Source organism: Leuresthes tenuis, unplaced genomic scaffold (genome assembly GCF_036924035.1).
Source record: "Leuresthes tenuis unplaced genomic scaffold, fLeuTen1.0.hap1 SCAF_4, whole genome shotgun sequence".
Taxonomy (NCBI): domain Eukaryota; kingdom Metazoa; phylum Chordata; class Actinopteri; order Atheriniformes; family Atherinopsidae; genus Leuresthes; species Leuresthes tenuis.
Window position 1 is genome coordinate 22,419,331 of NW_027325358.1, and position 19,905 is coordinate 22,439,235.

The 19,905-nt window shown below is 40.7% G+C and overlaps 1 protein-coding gene across 2 annotated transcripts in view; it reads right to left on the reverse strand.

Moving 5' to 3' along the window:
• Positions 1 to 895: 895 nt before the first annotated feature.
• Positions 896 to 19,905, reverse strand: part of apbb2b (amyloid beta (A4) precursor protein-binding, family B, member 2b) — a 52,271-nt gene continuing 33,261 nt past the window's right edge. For both annotated transcript variants that reach the window (XM_072383244.1, XM_072383243.1), the window contains 8 exons: positions 17,111 to 17,257; positions 16,380 to 16,507; positions 13,050 to 13,164; positions 11,827 to 11,914; positions 8,738 to 8,818; positions 8,535 to 8,650; positions 7,403 to 7,582; positions 896 to 4,788 (listed from right to left, as the gene is read on the reverse strand). In XM_072383244.1, the coding sequence (XP_072239345.1) occupies positions 4,618 to 4,788; positions 7,403 to 7,582; positions 8,535 to 8,650; positions 8,738 to 8,818; positions 11,827 to 11,914; positions 13,050 to 13,164; positions 16,380 to 16,507; positions 17,111 to 17,257 (1,026 nt within the window). In that variant the 3' untranslated portion in view covers positions 896 to 4,617. The remainder of the gene's footprint in view (positions 4,789 to 7,402; positions 7,583 to 8,534; positions 8,651 to 8,737; positions 8,819 to 11,826; positions 11,915 to 13,049; positions 13,165 to 16,379; positions 16,508 to 17,110; positions 17,258 to 19,905) is intronic.

The window sequence follows — 19,905 nt, forward strand, 5'->3', positions numbered from 1 at the left end:
TCACCAACTTGATTATACAGTCTTAAGCATTCGTGATAAAATATGTTATCGCAATATCAATAAAGAAAAATGAGAAAAACTATACAACTCTTAGACTTGTTTACTTTTGTTATTTGTCTTTTCGTACATGACACTCTACATCGAGGTAAAATTGTACAAAACCCCAAATCTTATATCTCTTAATCAGCAGAGATCGAATCATGTGTATCAACACCACAATTTTAGCATTAAATCTTTTACTGTCACGATTATTGTTAAAACCGGTATGTCGTGACACCCCTAAAATTCAGTCATGAACATTCGAAAACAAATACTTAAAAGAGCGAAAAAATGTATGATTGTTGGAAAACCCCTGATCACTGAAGCAAGCTGAGGGTCCAGTTGAATAGTAAAAAAAGCTTGGTGGAAATGTTGGTGGGTTAGGGAAAGGTGACAACAACTTCCATCCAGCTGTGATGTGCAGCAGTGAAACTAAAGCTGTTCAATAGATATTCTAACAAAGCAAAAAATGCTTTAGATTCTTTCAGAAGCAGATGCCAAACAATAATAAAACAGTTTCATTTAAAAAATAAATAAATAAAAAAAAAGATTAAAAGATTAAAAGCTCAGGGAGTGAAAAGTGCTCAATTTTTTTTTTTTTTTTTTTTTAAAGCTTTTTGTTGTTACAGTTAACTCCGAATCTTAATGCAGTTCATTTGAACTCTTCTCTCCTTTGGATAAAGTATTTCTCTTTTCATCTGTGTTACTGTTCGGTGAATAATTTGACATTCAAGCAGACGCTGGCTCACATCAGAATCCTCTGGGAGCCGTGAGACTAAATCAGAAACAAATAATACTTGCAACACACACGCACACACACACACACACACACACACACACACACAGAGTCGTGTGATGTATTTTATAATGCCGTTTATTCTCACAATTGGTTACATTGATAAAGTGTACAAATCAGTGAGCAGCAAATGGAAGCCAACACATCCATTTGTAGTAAATGGAGTGTGTGTGTGTGTGTGTGTGTGTGTGTTTTGTTGTTTAAATGTGAGTTTGACCGGAAAGCTGGTAGTCCACAGCTGCCATCTTCTTCATCTTCGTCCTCCTCCTCTTTACGGTCTGCTCAGAGCAGCAGCGGACTCCCAGCTCTAAGTGAGTACTGTACAAGGTGAAGATATATATTCCTCTATCTGCTTTTTTCTTCTTCTTCTGCAAAGCGGAGCTTGTTGTAGTGTTGAGAGTCAACCGGGGACTGAGACGATGACGACGTCAAGAGACTTTACTTGCCCCAACTAATAAACTCAGTATATACCTTTATAAAATAGAATAAATAAAATAAAAAATATTTCTGTTCAATACATACAGTCTCTTTTTCAACCATCCACGGGCATGCGAGGCTTTCCACGACTTTCCTTTTTCTCCAGATCAAAAGAATGCATAGATAATTGCACAGTTAAATTCAGCATCAACTTAAGTGACAACTGTGAAAAGTTCCAATTGCCTCAACTGTTTTCATTATTTGCTCTCCTACTCTTCTTATCTACAACAAAGTATATAAGTATTTTACACTTTGGCCATTTGCTAATATTTTTTTTTCTTTAAAAAAAAGGCATTTCATAACAAGAAATAAGAGAAAAATAAAGACATTCAAACATGAAAAGATAGCTTATAACAACGATTAATGCCAAATGTTACATCGAATGGGTATTTCTGCACACGCAGATTCTGTCGTCTCGTTCACATTTCAACGTCCTCGTGAAACAGAAGGTGGTGTGACAGAATTTTCTCGTCACAGTCTCCATTACAAAACTAGTTTCTTTAACAAGTGTGTGTCCGTTTCATTCACAAGGTTCGAGACGGCGAGCGGGATGCACCAAGAGTCGGGTCGCAAGCAAGTACAACTCATGAGAATTGATGATTTTTTCCCCCAGCGGGTTTGAACAAGCAAACATTTGATATTCTCTCAATCATTCCTTCACTCGTCTTCCACACAGTGCATGTTAAGCAGGTCGGCACTAATCTAATTACCACAAATTAGGTTAATACTGCAAGAAGTGTCACAAAATTACATTGATAACAGGTTTTGGTAGTTGGAAAAAATTAAAAATTAAAAATAATAAAAAAAATACAAGGGGGGTGGGGGTGTTTACACCCATCAAATCTATTCAAATTAGAATCCGGTTTTCCCAGTGACTAAGTTTTACAACTTTATTTAAACCTCTGGCAACAGGCTCTGATGTTCTCTTTGCCAATCAGGTATGAGACATCAATTCATTCACTCGTTTTCCATACTTGCTTCATGGCATTAAGGTTTGCAGAGAGGCTGGAGGGGCAGGTGAACCCTGGACAGGCCGCCATTCCATCACAGGCTACAACAAGACAAATAACCAACACTTACTCCTTTGGTCAGTTTAGAATCTCCAGTTGACCTATCATGCATGTTTTTGGGCCGTGGGAATCTGGAGTACCCAGAGAGAACCCACACATGCACGGGGCAGAACATGCAACCTCCACACAGTGTGGCCTCTGACGAGATTCGAACCGGCAGCTTCTTGCTGTGAGGTGTCAGCGCTAACCACCACGCCACCAAAGAAAGCTGATTTTCCTTCGGGTATTATCACCTTTTTCTGTAGACATCACTTCAAAGAATATCAAATACCTGCTTCTTCAAATACTCAGTAAAAAGTCAACAGTTTCCATGGGCTGTATGTACTTCTTCATATGGCTGCAGATATGTAGCAATTTAACTTATCAAGTTACTGCTGTGACTCCTGTCGAGCTTTCTCACACAGCATAGATGCATTCATCTAATCCTCAGGTCATCCTCAAACACTGTCTAGGCTCAGACTGGACGTCTCCGAACGTTAGTCTTAAACTTCATTAAACATCTCAAGATTTCAACGAGACCTGGGCTCGACAGGCTGTGATCGGAGTTTAAACAGTCAGTTACAAAGGGTCAGTGATAAATTGCATCCATCAACAATACTCGGAGGGAAATGTGTTCTTAACTAAAGGTGGAATAAAGGATTTCCTTAGTTATTACCATAGATCCAACCTTGACAGATATGTGATCATTCAGAGCTAGTTGTGTAGATTTGAGATTTGTCTGAGAAACGTCACACAACAGAACAAAAGCAAGTGAACTTATGGCACTGGTGAAAACAAACAAACTTGACTCAAAGATACAGAGAAAGCGCATTCAAGTGAGAAAAACCACATAGCAGCCCAGGAAAGTCCTGTTAGTTTTAGTCGACACTACTCTTTCTTTGCTTTTATTCACTTAAACAACTGAGGCCGACGGTAAAATGGTTTCCTCTTTCTAAGATATAAACAAAAAGCAACTGAACCCTGGTAGAACAACACATTCCTCTCCTTTCCCTTCCTCCAGGCAATCCCCTTTTATTAGTGGACATGAAGTCTCGGATGACTGATACTGAGGTGGGATTTAAAGGAATAATCATTCAAATTTCCTCCAGCACGAGTATCAAAGAGCAGCAGCAGCAGCATCATGCTGATGTCTCCTGCTAGAGAGGCAGCGGTCTAGGACTGGTTAGCAGAGAGGAGACTTACTGTGAACACTGCTCATTATCGTGTCTCTTCCTCTGTTATGGCTATCGTCTGTTGTTTTTCAAAGTAAAACAAAAGGAAAAACAATAAAATAAAGAAAAACAAGAGGTAAACACAGGAAGGTTATGAAGGATGTTTCGGGTGAAAGGTCACCATTCGTTCCGACCCTCCAGGGCTGATTCTTACGCAAAGGACAAAGAAGACAGGAGAAGTAATCAGTGATTTCTCATCCCTTCAGTCTCTGAAAGCAGCAGCAGTGTATTGATATTGTTTAGAATGGTTCACATTTAGATTTAAACGTTCATGCAGGAGGAGTTGAACAGGTTAGAGGTTGTAGACTGACAAATCTCACGAGTCTGTAGCAGCTTCCGTTGTTCTTCCGCTCATGACTTATTGTTAACGCAGAAACAGAACAGGATGGCTTTCGTTACCTCTGGCCTTTCGTTCGTCTTTAACTTAAAGTCTACTTAGGACAGACAGGAGGAGGTCGGGGGCGGGGGGGTGGATAAGCCACTACAGACTAACAGGACAACCAGGTGATGACAGGGAGTGCGGCCTGGTGTGGAAGGTCATGCTGGCGGCACAGACGCAATACACTACGAGCATGGAGAGATCAAGAGTTTAGGCAGCAATGAGCTCACTCATCACACGTGCTGTGCATAAAGGTGCACTTCCTACTTCTTCAGTTTTTACTTCTCCTTACTCTGTGCGGAGGGGGATGAGAGCTACTTCTATGTACACCATCATCTTTCTGACAATCATTCAGGTGTTCCTCTTGGCTGTTCCTTCTTTATGCGGGATCGGAGTCTTAACTCATCTCAGTTACTGGGAGGAAACAGACTTGAATTGCTGCTCAAGAGCCGATTAACTCTTAAGGTGAAATTCCAATTTGCTCCCCAAAAAGAACGTTGTTGCAAATTTCCCCAAACCCTTGGGCTTTGCCGTTTTTTCCATGGTTGCTGGGGGTCTGTGGCGGTGATGGGTTTTGGAGGTGATGCAACGAGTTACCATGGTGACGAGGAGCTGTGGTAGGGAGCTGGTACGGTTTCGTCGGTGTTACTGTGGCAGCTCTGTAACGGGTCTCTTCTGTTTGAGAGTGTCAATGAGAGACAGGACGCCTCGCTTCACGCTGGTCGAGACCCGACGGGAAACGGAGTCACCGGGAGGCGATGAGCCGCAGGCCTTCTGGCTGGGCGGTCGAGCCACCAAACACTTCTGATACCGCAGCTGAGAGACAGAGAGGGGGAGGGAGGGATGGCAGAACAGAGAGACATACTGTAAATAACAGAGAGTTACAGCTGCTGAGTATACAACTGTTGAGGGGTGCGAGTGGGAGAAGGAGAGAGGGAAGTTGGACTGGTGCAGGATGCTGGCTGGGATCAATAGTAATGACTGATGATACATGTCACCGTCAATCAGCCTTAGCTTGTGTGTATGCGTTGTGTGTGTGCTTGTGACCGTATATCCAAAGTTCAGATGTGTGGTCAATAGCCAGGCCTGGAGTCAACTAATCCCATAAGTCACACTGCAGAGAGGAGCAAAGGAACGTACACAACCTCCACTGCTGGGCTGCAATGTGGCACAAACACTACAGCCTAAAGAATATATTAAATAATAGTTAAGGATGTTAAAATGTAAACTCTATACAGGCGTTCAACAGAAGTTATCTGTTAAGGCTATATAAGGTGCATTTCAAAGCACCTCATTAAAAAGGTTTCATTCACGAGGCAAATAATGCTGCTTGAAATCTAAACTTTACATTTAAGCAGAAACTCTGTTATTGTGGGTAATGGGGAAGGACATCCACTTTCAGAAACGATTGAAGCTTCACTGTATTTGAGCTCAAGTTGGCTTCTCTGAATTTTGATGCATGTCAGAGGGTTCCACTGCAACCTGGACATGAAAACACTCCAACCGTAAAAACCAAACCTAACTATAGGCAGGGAGAAGGACTCCACATAGCTGCCATTGTCTGTCAGATGTGGACAGCAATGATAAAGAAAAGCTAAAGCTGTTGGAAAGCTAAGATTCTTGAGATACAAAATAGTTTACAAAAAGGAGACAGCACCAACAACAATAAATAAAAAAATATAAAGGCTTCAAGATTTCAATTTTCCTGACAAAAATCACCCAAAAAGCAATCCTTTCTTTAATATATTCTCACATACTGCTGTTGCATCATATGAAATTAGCCAAACGTTGTGACTAACTTTTCACGAACTCTCTGAAAAAGGTTGTGGGCATGTAAACATTCCTGAAATGAAGATCTCAAAATACAGCCAGAGCCTTTGTTTGACACCTCATTTGAAACTATAAAGAGTTCCAGAGTCTCTGCTGAATATGCCTTTTCTGCCATGTACACACAGAGCTGTACGTACGCCCGTTGAGAAGTGAAAGCCTGAAAATGAGCATATGATATTTGCATGCATTACTTTAAATGTCCAAAGACTAAAGCCCAAAGAAAATCTAATAAATAAATAAGTGGCTGCAGCAAGCCCTCTCAGCGTCCTGTGTGCATTCATGAGTAAGCAGTGCAAACTGTGTTCTGGAGGTTTTTAGAATTTCAAAGGTTAAAATGGACTACGCCGAGTCCAGGGAGGAACAATCTAAAAGGGAACAATGTTTTTATGGACCGTGTGGAAAAGTTTTTTTTTGGGAGAACAACTGGACATACCGTTACAAAAAGCTGTAAAATATTAATTATCGAATTTGAATCAGGTCGTTAAAACATCAGGCTGTGGTCTGATTAGAGGTGTGGAAATTTGTCATTTCTAAGATGCATCACTGTGCAGATTTGCCTCAGTGACTAAACGTAATCATGAAGTTTAAAGCCTTCACAAAAGTGTAGCATACAGTAAATTAATGGGGATTTTCTGGTCTCAGCAGGACAATAAAGTTGCATTCACTATGTTACATTCAACTGCGCTGAACCACGAAAAGAAGAAGGAGAAGCAGCAGAAGAAGAAGAACAAACACGTAGCTCCAATGTTGTGCTAACATTACTGTCATGTTTTGGGTGATGGAACAAAGGCAGACAAAGCTGAGCAGCAAGTGATTATAAAAAGTTGGTGAAACCAGAAAGCATAAACTGGAACAAACAAAGGCGACGTGTAAAACATGCCATGTAAAAATGTATCACTGTCATAATGCAACAAATATGAGGAAGCATGTTAGCTGTTTTTGCACTAACCAAATATCCTCAAAGAACAGAGCCACTCAGTCAAGATGAGTGGGTGCATGGATAAGTGTTTCAGGACAACTTTACCAGAATGGGAGAATATTAAACCTTTATTTACCTTGATATCATTAGGGGTTGATCCTTTTCATCACTGACATTGAATCAATTACAAAATTCTAAAGCCGAGAAAATAAACTAATGACCATACCGCTTCATAAAAATAATCCAAATTTAATTCACCTATTTGTATTCCCTTTAATTATTCTAGGCCTACAGGCCTAATTGATTACTTCATATAAACAGTATTTTGATGGCATTTACTAGTCTTAAAAGCACCACATGTGATAACCAGGTGTGTGAGGTTTATATGTGCATGCATCCCTGCAAGCTTTAAAGAGTGTGCAGTGGACTCGGCTGTGGAACAAGAGATCATCTAAACCAATAGAAGGAGACAACGGACCCCATCTGGTACCAAACTTCAGCTTATTCTACTCCCAAATATCTTCTGTTTGCACAGTTTTCTGTGCTTTTTGTATTCCATACATTTTTGCAACTAACTGAACACCTTACACATGTATGAGTCTATTGATATCTTCGTATTTAAAGCTTAAAGTTTCAGAGTTTTGTGTGTTTTACTGAAGCCGTTAAATGGTTGGGACTCACCATACAAGCCGCCTGCACAGCCTCAGACACATTCCCAGCATTGGGCTCACACCAGAAGATATGACAGTCAAAACGATGACCGCCAGCATCCATGATAAAGGCAAACGTGTGCACGTCACGGCCAACGCCCATGAAGGACAGGAAACGAACGCGGCACTCCACCAGCACTTCCTCTTCATCCTAGCCACACACACATTAGGGAGCAAGATTGTTAAAAAGCTCATTAATACGTACGTCCATGTAAAAGAAAATTTGATGAACCTTATCCGTCTAAATAAAAGACATCACAGAAACGCGAACAATCAACTAACTTTTCTTTATTAAGCTTTTTAGTAGCTACATGCAGCACACTCAGACAGAGGAGCTGACCAGTAAAGCTCCCAGCTGCTTCAGTTGTGCCAGTGAAACAGCTGGAGCAGCTGGGCTGCAAGTGCCTTACTATGAAAGCGCAAATCTACAATTTATCTACAGGAGGACAAAAAAGAAATTGTATGTCATCCACATGGTTGGGCAATGTTAAGACTTTACTGTACATTTATTTAACATGAGCGCTGCTGTCGTCAAAGAGCTGCAATTCAGTCTCATTACTCAGATCGGCAGCTTGCCAATATTAGTAATAAGTCTTTTTTTTTTAAGTTAATAATAAGTCTTTTTTAGTGTACAGCGCAAAGGATGTTTCTCAGCAATTCTGTAGTAATAGATCAATGAATCACTTTTAAACTTTTGTGTTAATTATGAGAGCACACTGCAGGCAAACTGCACTCTTCTTCACAAGATGTAATAAAGAATCATCTGTTGGAGAAAAATGGCACAAAAAAGGGAGAAACAATCACTGAGAGAACACTTAGACCTTTTGTAACAGTAATCTGTTTAGCTCAGACTCTGTGGCAACACAGAGTAGGCCTTCTAAATAAGCTGATAAAACAACCTGAACTGGCTTTCTGTTACTCTGCCATCTTTAATCATGTTAGCGAGGCTATAGTGAAAAATTTCAGTCTCAGCCAAGAACTGAAATCTGTCAAATTCCAGCACAGGTAAACATTCAGGCTGCAGAAGGCTGAAAAAGGGGAGAAGAGACAACCAGGGGAAGGCTGGGGGTTTGGTTTGGCAGCAGCAGATGCGTGTGTCAGACCTCATCTTTGCTGATGGTGACAGTGGCATCTGCCACATTAAGGGCCACTGGAGTCCAGTCCTCTTTGTTGGAAGAACCAATCAGATTGTCTATGGCTCCATTCAGTATATCCATGCCTGACAAAGAGACCATTTCAAACAAACAATTAACAGGGTACTTTGATCTCTATAGCGTGCATGTGCGAGGGGGGGGGTTATACCAACCTATTGGTCTGACCACAGGCAACATCCCAAGATAGAGCACATGAAATTTCTGAACCAGCTCTGTCTTTGGTGTGGGGAATTCTGCAGAGAAAGATTCAACAAAAACTTAACAGCTGCACAAGCAATGACAAAACAAAGTGCATCACATTACTGCACATATATCGTGAGAAAACTGAAACAGCAGAAGCAGCAACCTAAAGGAACCGAAGAAACTTTGCAGATACCTCTCCTAAAAGCCCCACCGGACATTCAATCAGGCTGAGGTCTGGACTTTGACCTTGATTCTTTTCTTTCTTAGCTGTTCTGTGGTAGAAATACTGCTGCTCTTGAAATAAATGTCCTGTTGTATGCCCTAATATTAGCCAAGCTTTAGGTCTACGACAGATGGCCTCACATTTGACTCCAGAACACTTTGGTATACAGAGGAGTTCATGGTCAGCTCAATGACTATAGTGTGTCCAGGGCCTGTGGCTGCAAAACAAGCACAAATCATCACCATCGTGTTTGACAGTTGGTATGAGGTGATTGTGTTGGCGTGTTTGGTTTGGTCTCCTCTGCCCAAAGGACAGTTTTCCAGAAATCTTGTGGTTTGTTCAGATGCAGCTTTATAAATCTAAGCTGTGTTATTCTTACAGCTGTGTTATTTCATGTTATTTCTAGAGAAAAAAGGCTTTCTCCTTATATTATAGCCTTTCCAAACAAGCCATACTTATTCGGCCTTTTCTAATTGTGCCGTCATGAAACATGCTAACTGAGGCCTGTAGAGTCTGAGATGTAGCTCGGTTTTTTTTTTGTTGCCGTTTTTCTGATCATTGCATGGTCTGATCATGGAGTGAACTTTCTGGGACATCCCCTGTTTTGAAGACTGGCAACTGTTTGTGTTTTCCACTTGCGGATTATCTTTCTCACAGTAAAATTACTACAAAATGTTAAGAAATGTCCTTATAACCTTCCATGCGATCATTGCTGATCCACATTTTCTTTATTAGAGGTGGTCACATTTGCCAGTAAATGCTACTTTCCCTCATAATTCCTGTATAAGTAGTAAGGCTGTATCAATTTTTTCACAACTTTTGCATTTTGACATCGCTTTTGTGAAATAAATAATGCACCATGTCATGTGCTGTTTGTCTAAGGCTGTTTTACCATATTTTAAGAACTAGTAAGGACCAGATATCTTAATTGTGACCTGATTAGGGCTGGGTAACAAACTTCGGTTCTTTTAAGGCACTGACCGAAATACTTCGGTAGTACCGAGTATCAAAGCATGCCTCGTCTTTCGGTGCCAAGTTTCGGTACCCAGAGGTTAATAACGTGATCAAGAACTGTTCATGCTACCCTCGACTGGCCGTATTAACGTTACATTTTGCTGCATGCAGGAAAATGTGGTTACGCCCACAGACAGGGTTCATGTGCATTTGCATTGGGAACTGTAGCTGTGTGAAAGTCGTCGAACCGGTTAAACAATGCCATCGAGGTCAAAAGCGTGGCTCCATTTCACCAAGATTGATGCCAATATTGCGCGATGCAATATATGCCAAAAAGTCATCGCTGCTAAGGCCAGCAACACGACTAATTTAATTAATTATTTGACCGTGCACAGAATCAATTTACGAGCATTTGCTCCGTGTTTGACTGCAAGAAGGTCGGACCGCAACCATCCTCCTCTCAGCATTCAAGTCAGCCTGTGGACGCTACAGAGCCTGTGCGGCAAAACTCAAAATCTCCACCACTGGACTCGGCTTCATCTAAGAGTACCAAGGATGGCACAGTATGTGGCATTTTAACAGGTAAATTAACATTCAGCGAAATCCGGCAGTAATCTCAATGTTACTGCAACTTAATCAGTGCAGAAAGCAGACATGTTGACTTTTCTTAAAAAAACAACAACTGCTAAGTAAAAAGTATCCTCAGTATGTAGGATAGTATTAGACACCAACCTGTCACCTGTTTGCAACTGTTTTGCACTGGATTGGAAAATACTGAAATACAGCTGAAAAATAAAACTGAAGATTTGTACTGTTATGTGTAATGTCATTTTCTTTTTGTTAGAATTTATATTATAAAATTGGTATCGAAAAAAGTATCGCTCAGGAACCGGTATCGAAGTGAAGGTATCGGTATTGGTACCGGTATCGAAAACGTTTGATATCCCAGCCCGAGTCCTGATAAGTAAAAACTTTGATTTGAAAGAATAGAATGGAATAGAATCTCTGCATATCATGTTTGTGTGGTTTAGTAACAGCAGCTACTTGACTTTAAAAAAGCCATTGTATGCATATAAATGACCCAGGTCTCCTCAGCCAGTAATCTTTCACTATGACAGCCAACAGGACGGAAAATAATGACTAATGGCAGTAAAGGATGGCTGTTAACACAGAAAACCAATCTTAGTCAAACATATTCATCAAAGTCCTCTTCTCCAAAGCAGCTATTTTTCTAAATATATATGCATGTCTCAAGGCTATCAATCCCTTTAACACTGCTCTCCTACATTGTCTTAAGACAATAAAAGAAAGTCTATTTGCCACCAGCATGTCTTCGCTGGCTGCTTCCCTCATCTGTCAGGCAAATCAAAAGCTACAAGAACTCCCTCCACGTCTTCTCTGTAAATCTGATCGTGGAAAGGCGAGTGGATGAGCAGCAGCTAAAGATATGTTGTTGAACCAGCTCATACGCCCCTAAATCTTTCAACTGCAAATAGCAACATCTGTAGGTAATGACCATTTGAGCAATGGACCAAGCTGAGGAAGATGGCTGGAAAGTGCAAATATAGCATTGAAGAAAAGTATCTTTATGTAAAAGTTTTAAAAAGAAGCAAATATGTCAAACTTCTGTTCACAGCTTTGCTTTGAGGAAAAGCGCTAGAGGGTAAATCTAAGTAGTTTCTTTATACCTAAATGTCAGTTAATGTCAATCTTTAAAATTGTGTTAAGACTCCAAAGTGGCTTCTGCCCTGGTGTTCCCAAATTGCTGCAATGAACAGACTGCAACAGTTTTTTGAGTCGCTATCGCATCTATTATTTCAGATGTCTTGTCACATTCACACACATGCAGTGGGTTGATATATGCACATGTATTAAACCTACCTTGTAAAGGAAGATCCAGTCCTGCCTGCATCCTGTCCTGCAGAGAACCTCCTGCCATTGCTTTGGCATTCTTTCGCTCAGTCATTATCTGGAGGAAAGAAAGAAAGAAAGAAAGATGAAGGGAAGCAGAAGGACATGTAGAATAAGCAGAAATGGAGTGTAAAAAACAAGCAGAATTGATATAGTGTGGTAGAGATACAGGGGAGGAGAGTGAAAGAGCAAAGAAAGAAATGTGTGCAAGAAAATGTGGCAGCGAGATAGAAACGATTATGCAAAAGAGCTCAGGGAATCCAAGAGCAGCTTCACCCTGGATACTGTCAACCAATTTCACCTGTGGAGCACCGACATACACACACATCGATAAACCAAAACACACTGTTCTCTCTAAAGCGCAATAAAAGTTTTTCCTGCAGTGCAACTCACACAGAGACACCGAACAGAACAAACAGACTAAAGTCATTTATACCAACCACTCTCACAGGCCTGGAAACACCACAGTGACATCACGTGTTTGTCACAGCAAAACTGCATCTTCCTGAACAACACCGTGGCCAATTCTCCACCTTTTTTATTTCATGCTTTTGTATGACAAGTTTGCCGTTCAGCTGTAGAAGGTGGGGCTGTTCTTCCCTCAGTTTAACTTTAATTCTACCTTGAATTGAATTCAGCACCAAATTACGAGCCTATAAAAATGACAAAAAAAAAAAAAAAACATTTAAAGATCTCTGCCAGCGCCGAATCAAAGTTCTAACGCTATAAATGTGATTTACTGGGACAGACAGAAAGTCTATTAATTCTGCATTTACAGCAGATTCAATAAAAGCTAGGTGCAAGCACAGTTCCAACACTAATCTGTATTCATACATGCAGTGTAGAAAAAGCTTCTTGATAACTGTTTTTGAGAGAAAACAAAGAGGACTGCAGATACTTTGTGAGAAGATTAAAATGGATGACCAGACTGTGGGATGGAAAATCCGATGAAGCAAAGCACTCCAGAAGCTGGTCATTTTAATATCGTGGGTGAATGTTTCATTTCTCAGACACGGCGAAAGAAGGTGTTCTTGAATACGTAAATGAGGATTTTTTCCTTTTACAAACAGGGTGTACTTGAAGTCCTTCAGCACAAAACGGTATTGTTTCTCAGCCTCTCCTGTCGAGTGGCAGGGAAACGTTCTGCAAACATGCTGGAGTGTTTTTACGAAAGCAAAACCCGAACAACTCACCCGAGAGCAGATCTCATGCAGGCTGGTGGCAATGGCTTTGGCTGGTGTGTCACAGCGGAACACATGACATTTCAGGATCCTGGTGTTTTTATCCCGCGCCACATATGCAAAGTCCCTAAGTAGATGGAAAAAACACAGAATATATCACGTTTACCAAGATAAAGAATTTGTTGGGCTGGTTTTGGTGATATTTGGAGACAAGAAAAATAAATGATGAAGCAATCTTTTATAGTCATGAGGCGTGCGTGTCCACTTTCGAAACCGACAGGTCTTGAGGACAGATGAGAGATGAAATTACCTTTATTAGCGTGATGAATATACACACACACACACACACACGCAAAGACAAGTCGATGGACCCCTGAGATCAATAGAGCGGCGTGGTGCAAGAGGGAATTGAATAGAATGACAGCGGGACAGAACTTCCTCCTGAGCCCACTGGAGCTGAAAACAATCTAACTCTGCCAAACAGAAAGAATAAAAGGAGGAAAAGGACACGAGCACAGAAAATGATGAAAATGCAGAATAATCTGAAGCAGAGATATTGCTGCATTAAGTTAAGCCAAGGCAGCGAATACACTTGGGATTTAAGTTGCTCAGAAATGAACATAAACCAATCTAAATATCTTCCTTCAGGCACTGTGCTTCAATATGCTGGGCTAGGCAATAGGAAACATAAGCCTGAGGGTTGACAAGACTTCTGATCCAAGACAGGACAGTCTTCTCCAAATATGCCTGTGTCCATGGATGTGTATGTGTGTGCATGCACACTTAAATCTAAAAAAATATATAAAAAAACAGCTTGTAGACAGAGAAGGGTCACCTTCATTCCCAACATTTCTGTAGCTGTGCGCACAAAGATACATTTATTTAAGGCCCTCTTTGAAGATGAGAAGAATGAGACAGAGGAAATTAAACAATAAGGAATGACAGAAACACTGTAGGAGGTTCATCGAGTGGAAGGAATGTTTTTACCTCTCTCTGTGTCCAAGGAGGCATGGGAAGAAAGGAGGACAGTTAGTAGAGGAAAAGAAAAAAGAAATCCATTTAACCAGCCCTCTGCAGTGAAACAAGAGGCAGAGGTTGTGAAGAGAGCCATTCAGACATGTACATAATTAAACTTGACTTTGACATATTTAATATTGACATATTTATCTTCTTCTTCTTTTAAAAAAAATAAAAAAATAAAAGTTTGTGCCTGCATGTGTAGGTTTAAGAGCTCAGAGTGTAACTCAACTTCAACAGAAGTTTAAATAACTGAAAAATATAAGGAGACAATCACTGAAAAGTTAGTGACAGAATTCTGACAGGGTGCCACGGGGTGTTGATGGGATGCGTTTTCAAACAAAAGAAACTGGTTGAGTTTCTAAAAGCCACATTAAAAGGAATTTACAAAGCGAACATTAAACAGTATCATGAAACTTATACGAGACCAAGATAAAAGCATCAAGACAGGGACAGGAAAAAAACAGAGGAGAATAGATTAAAGTCAAAAGAAAGAGAGGAATAAAGGTGCAGAGTGGTGGTGGTGGGGGGGCTGGGAGTGAGATCTCATTCCGTATATAACCTTATCTTCACATCAACATCCCTGAAAATGTCAAGGTTGCTGTGGGAATCAGTATTCTCTGTGGTGATAATGAGTTTTGAGGCACATGAAGAGAGGGGAAGACACTGGGGTGCCGTCTGTGTGCCGACACAACCGCTACAGTTTTTCACAAGGGTATAAAAGTGTGTGAGTGTGTGTGACAGATAGTGAGCGATAGAGGGGAAAATCACTGCACCAGCCAGGCTTCCATACTACATCTTACAGCATCCAGTAGATTCATTTAAATTAAATGTAGGATGGAATCTGGCTGTGCCACGTCTTCGCACATCTTTGCATTGCTTCACTGTGTAGTAAACACTGTAGAGGGAAATTTGGCTGCATATTTTCTATTATACAGAGAAACTGATGAACAATTCATGATTTTGGAGTTTCAACGGCATTAAAAACAAAAACCTTTTCTTTTTTCAAACAAGAGTTGAAAATGACAGAAAGAAACAAGTGAACCAACACACAACCACATTAAACCTTAACTTCACCAGAGTTCCTATAAAATCCTGAAATGCACACCTCAAATCAGCTGTTTAAAGAAAAAGAAAAAGCCATCAGCTCAGATATATCTCCTACAGACTTCTACAGACCTCTAGTCTGTGGTTGTTTCTACTTTCTGATAAAACAAAAGAGAGAAATGTTGATTCCAGATATACTCACAGCGGTCTGTTTTCCTATCTTGACAGGTAATCCTGTGAATGGGAGCGTCTTTAGACACTCACACCATCAATTCCTGGTGACACTGCATGCTTGTACACTCTCCTTAACCTGTCTGATCCACACCCAGAGAGAACTAACCATACGTCCCCTTTGGCAGCTTCATCCCCCTCTCCTCTCCTCTCCTCCCCTCCCTCCAACCATCTCTTTGCCTCCTCCCTTTGCTGCAGCTAAGGTATTATTCACACTGCTCAGACACACTGTTATATGTAGACATTAACAACAAAACAACAAGTTAAGTGCAGGAAACATGCTTTTATTTCATACGACAGGCATATTTTTGCTTTTTTTTCCAATTAAACATCTAAGCCTGCATGACTTTGGGTGTAAATGAGAGAAGGGAGAGATGCCGAGCCATACAAGCTCTGCATTTCTGCATATTCCAAGAGATTCAAGCCTCATCTCCCCTCCTGAGTGAGTGTCGTGCTTGTGTGTGCGTGAGTGAGTGCAGGCATGTGTCAGCTCAGATTGTACAGAAACTACCAACCACTGTGGCCCACATCCCTCCACTGTGGTTTATAAGCTATATTGAGTATTTTTCCTGAGTTTGGAACAGTGCACAGCTCCCTCTAATGGTCGTGAAGCAGGACCACGGCACCCTTTATTTGGACTGTCGTCTCAACCTTCAGTGAAGTGTGCTACAATGAGTCAAGTGGGGATTTCTGGTGAAAGACATTAAATGCCATTGTTTTCATCGCTCATCTTCTTCCTTGATTAATTAATCTTGCATTAGCATGTTTTCCTCATCACTCATCGCCTCCTCTCCCTTCCTTGTCACACTACCATCTGTCTGCTTGCCCTCATTTGCAACCATAACCTTTTCCCAAGTACTGGTGAGAGAATCGCAATTTGCTCATAAGTCAGTTTAAGTATTCAAAAACATACATTTAAACAACACATGAAAGGTGATTGAGACCACAGTATGAACTCTCTGTCATTATCACAAGCTGACATTTTACACACAAAGGATTAATGGTGACGATGAGAGAAAGCAGAGGGTGGCTGCAGCTACAACTAACCTGCCATTGTCCCGGCCAACGCCCCAGACCCGGATACTTGCAATTGGCTGAGAGTGAAGCACACTGCGGTCCATGGGGTCGACGAGGTTCAACATATTATTCTCCAGCACCAGGTACATGTCCTTCCCCTAGGCAACACACACACACACACACAAATCCTTCAGATCTCATCACAAAAAACATGCAACCCTTATTTCCTGCATCTAGAGATGTCGTAATAAAAGTGGTCGGGTCAGAAACTTTCTTCCCCTACTTAGGAAGTATTTTTGCCTTCTGCATGGGTCTACATTTGGTGTTGGAGACAGTCTATGTGTGTGTCCATGTGTGTTCTCTGGCTTTGAAGGCCTCTAAATAAATAAAACCCTAAAACGAGTGGGAGGACGATGAAAGGTTATTGAAAGAAGGATGGAGCTCTTTTCCTCTGTGTCCTGTCACTTCACATTAGGTAAAACCACTGCAGAGAGGAAAAGACTTTCTAACATTGCTCCATTTTCCTCTCCTCCTCCTCCCCCCTCCATCTCTCGACATAGATTTCAGAGGACTGCCGCTTACTTGTGCTGCTCTTTACTTTCCTCCACACTAATCTTTGTTAATTTAATTACTTGGCTTTCAACACCCTCCCTTCCAAACCCTACTTCAAAAGCTATGAATTTGCTACCTTTGCTTTTACATCCAAAACAAAAACACGACCCATTTACATAGATAATATAATTCTACTCCATCTTCCTCACCTCTCCCCAGATACCAACAGTGTCCCGAATGTCATTCTTGCAGTATGACAGTTGTCTGATGCAGTTGTTGACAGCGACGCTGCTCTTTCCAGGAGCCAAGTCCTCTTCAGCCATCTCCACCCAACCCAAAGAGCGCACTGCAAAACACTAGAAGACATGCAGAGCCACATGATATAAAGATACTGTCCTATACATTTAATACTTAGAGAAATACCATTACACGCTGTACTTTTGTTATTAAAAGACAATTCCGTTTAAAATGACTAATTCTAGGTTTTTAAATTCTGAAGACAAGGCCAATTCAACGTCACACTTCAGAAGAAGCTTGTTGGTCGTTAGAAAAAAGGATAGAAGAGAGGGACGTGCATCTGCCCTCATCAAGTATTCATTTGCTTTCAGCAGTCCATTCAGAAAATATTCAGCAGACTATATAGGTCACACTGAGACAGAGACAGAGACAGAGTGCAAATAAGTGACTGCAACCCCTGGAAAGAATATGGAATCCACTCCTGGAAGGCGTTCATTCAGTCATTATCACAGATATGACCCAAACTTTTTCAACAGCTGAACATTCTGGCTTTGCAAAAGAAACCTAAAAATGATTTTTTTTTCAGATTAAGTAAATACCTGCATGAGTCTAACTAAGTCCAGCAGATGTTAACAAGCTATTAGACCTGGCTGATTGGCAGGAAACATGGTCCCAATAAGAGCTGTCTGTTAAAACAATGGAAAGGATTATAAAACTCCTAAAAGAAGGTGATTAAATCTGATTGTGGCAGAAGATGATAGTAGTTGTAGTAGTAGATGATAGTTCACAGTCAGCTGTGTTTAAATTAGATTTCTTTATTTGGATTAAGCACCAACAAGAAGTTTAATAAAAGTGAAACATACAGGTCGACCAAGAAAGATGTCAAAGCAAAATGCTTCCATTATAGAGAGAAAAACGCACAACAGGAAGCGAGCAACAACAAACAGGCAGATCCAGGAGTGAATGTGAAGGAAATGGGATTTGCATTCAGAGAAGGCAAACATACACCATCACTGACAACTAAACAGAAGAAAACAAGGTCGCAGTGGGTTAAAGAGAGGCAGTCATGGACTGTGGATGATCGGATGAAAGTGTTAGTCGGTTGGTTAGGAGATGAAAGCTGGAACGTTTGTTTGGTACGGGTCCAATGACACAAAGATGAATGCCAGAAGGGAAAAAGCTCATTTCCACAATCGTTGATGATATGAGGTTATTTTCAGGTATAAGGACCAGAGATGGCAGTTCCCGCCTCTTTAAATTTTGGACACTTTTCTTATTCCAACAATCACAGAGAGGTTGGGTGATGCTGAGGTTATTTCACAGTCTGATGATGCATCTTTCCACAGAGCAAAGAGTGTTAAACTTTTCTTCTGGAAAGAAACATCCAGTTGTTGGCTATGTCATTTATCCAGTCCGGATCTCAACCCGAATGAAAACTTATGGTAGAAACTGATAAAAAAAAAATATATAAAAAATCCCTCCTGAAAGCAACTTTCTGAAAAGTTGGAACCTGAAAAGTGAAGAATGTTGCCTTTCCATTAGTGTCCAAAGGTGGAGAAGGTGCAACAGTGCAATAAAGATCTTAAAGATCTCATTGGAAGGTATTTTCCTTACAGAGCACTTCGCTCCCAAACTGCAGGTTTACTTGTTGTTCCCAGAGTTTCTAAAAGTAGAATGGGAGGCAGAGCCTTCAGTTATCAGGCCCCTCTCTTGTGGAATAAGCTGCCAGTAAATGTCCGGGAAGCAGACACCCTTTCCACTTTTAAGATTAGGCTTAAAACTTTCATTTTTGATAAAGCTTATAGTTAGGGATGGCTCAGGTAATCCTGAAACATCCCATAGTTAAGCTGCTATAGGCTCAGACTGCTGGGGGACCTCATCTGTCACACCTTTCCTCACTTTGCTCTCTTTTTCCCCGTTTAATTTCTCAAATGATTTTATGTACATGTGACATTATTGTGGTTATTAACTTGTGTTTCCCTGTTCCAACAGGTATCCTTTGAATGGTGTTATGGTGTTTTTCCCCCCTCTTTTCCCTCTTTTCTGTCTTCTCAAACCCCAGCTGGTCGAGGCGGATGGCCACCCTTCCTGAGTCTGGTTCTGCCAGAGGTTTCTTCCTGTTAAAAGGGAGTCGTTCCTTTCCACAGTTGCCACAGGCACGCTCAGGACGGGAGATTGGACTGAAGACAAGTTTCGGTGCAATCTGTTGGTTTTCTTATTTAGGATATCATTTTTTGAATTGGCTCTATATGAATGAATTGGATTATGATTACAATGAATTGAATTCCAATTGGCTTGAATTGGACTATATTATTTAAGTGCCTTGAGATGACAATTGTTGTAATTTGGCGCTATATAAATAAAATAAATAAATAACTTATAGTGAGTAATAGTAATAATAGTGAATCATGACTGCGTGATCCACATTTTTTCCTACTACTTCATAAAAATAAAAAAAAAGCCATTCATTACAACAATTTCACTTATTATTTTCTACGTTTTACAAAGCCATAAAACCGTTATGCGTCATGTTTGCGATTCTTTTTCCCTGCTGAATTAACCTTCTGAAAAACGATTGCAGGTGTGAAACAGTATCACTATCAGTGGAATCATAGTTTACTGTGAGCAAATTAATTTATGTGAAGTCCGTTTCCTTGACTTTGATCAACATAGCTTAGTGTTGACACAGATGTTATCATTCACTCCCTCATTGGGAGGAAAGGGACAATTCCATTCTTGACACTGCACTGGGCTATTTCCTGCCATG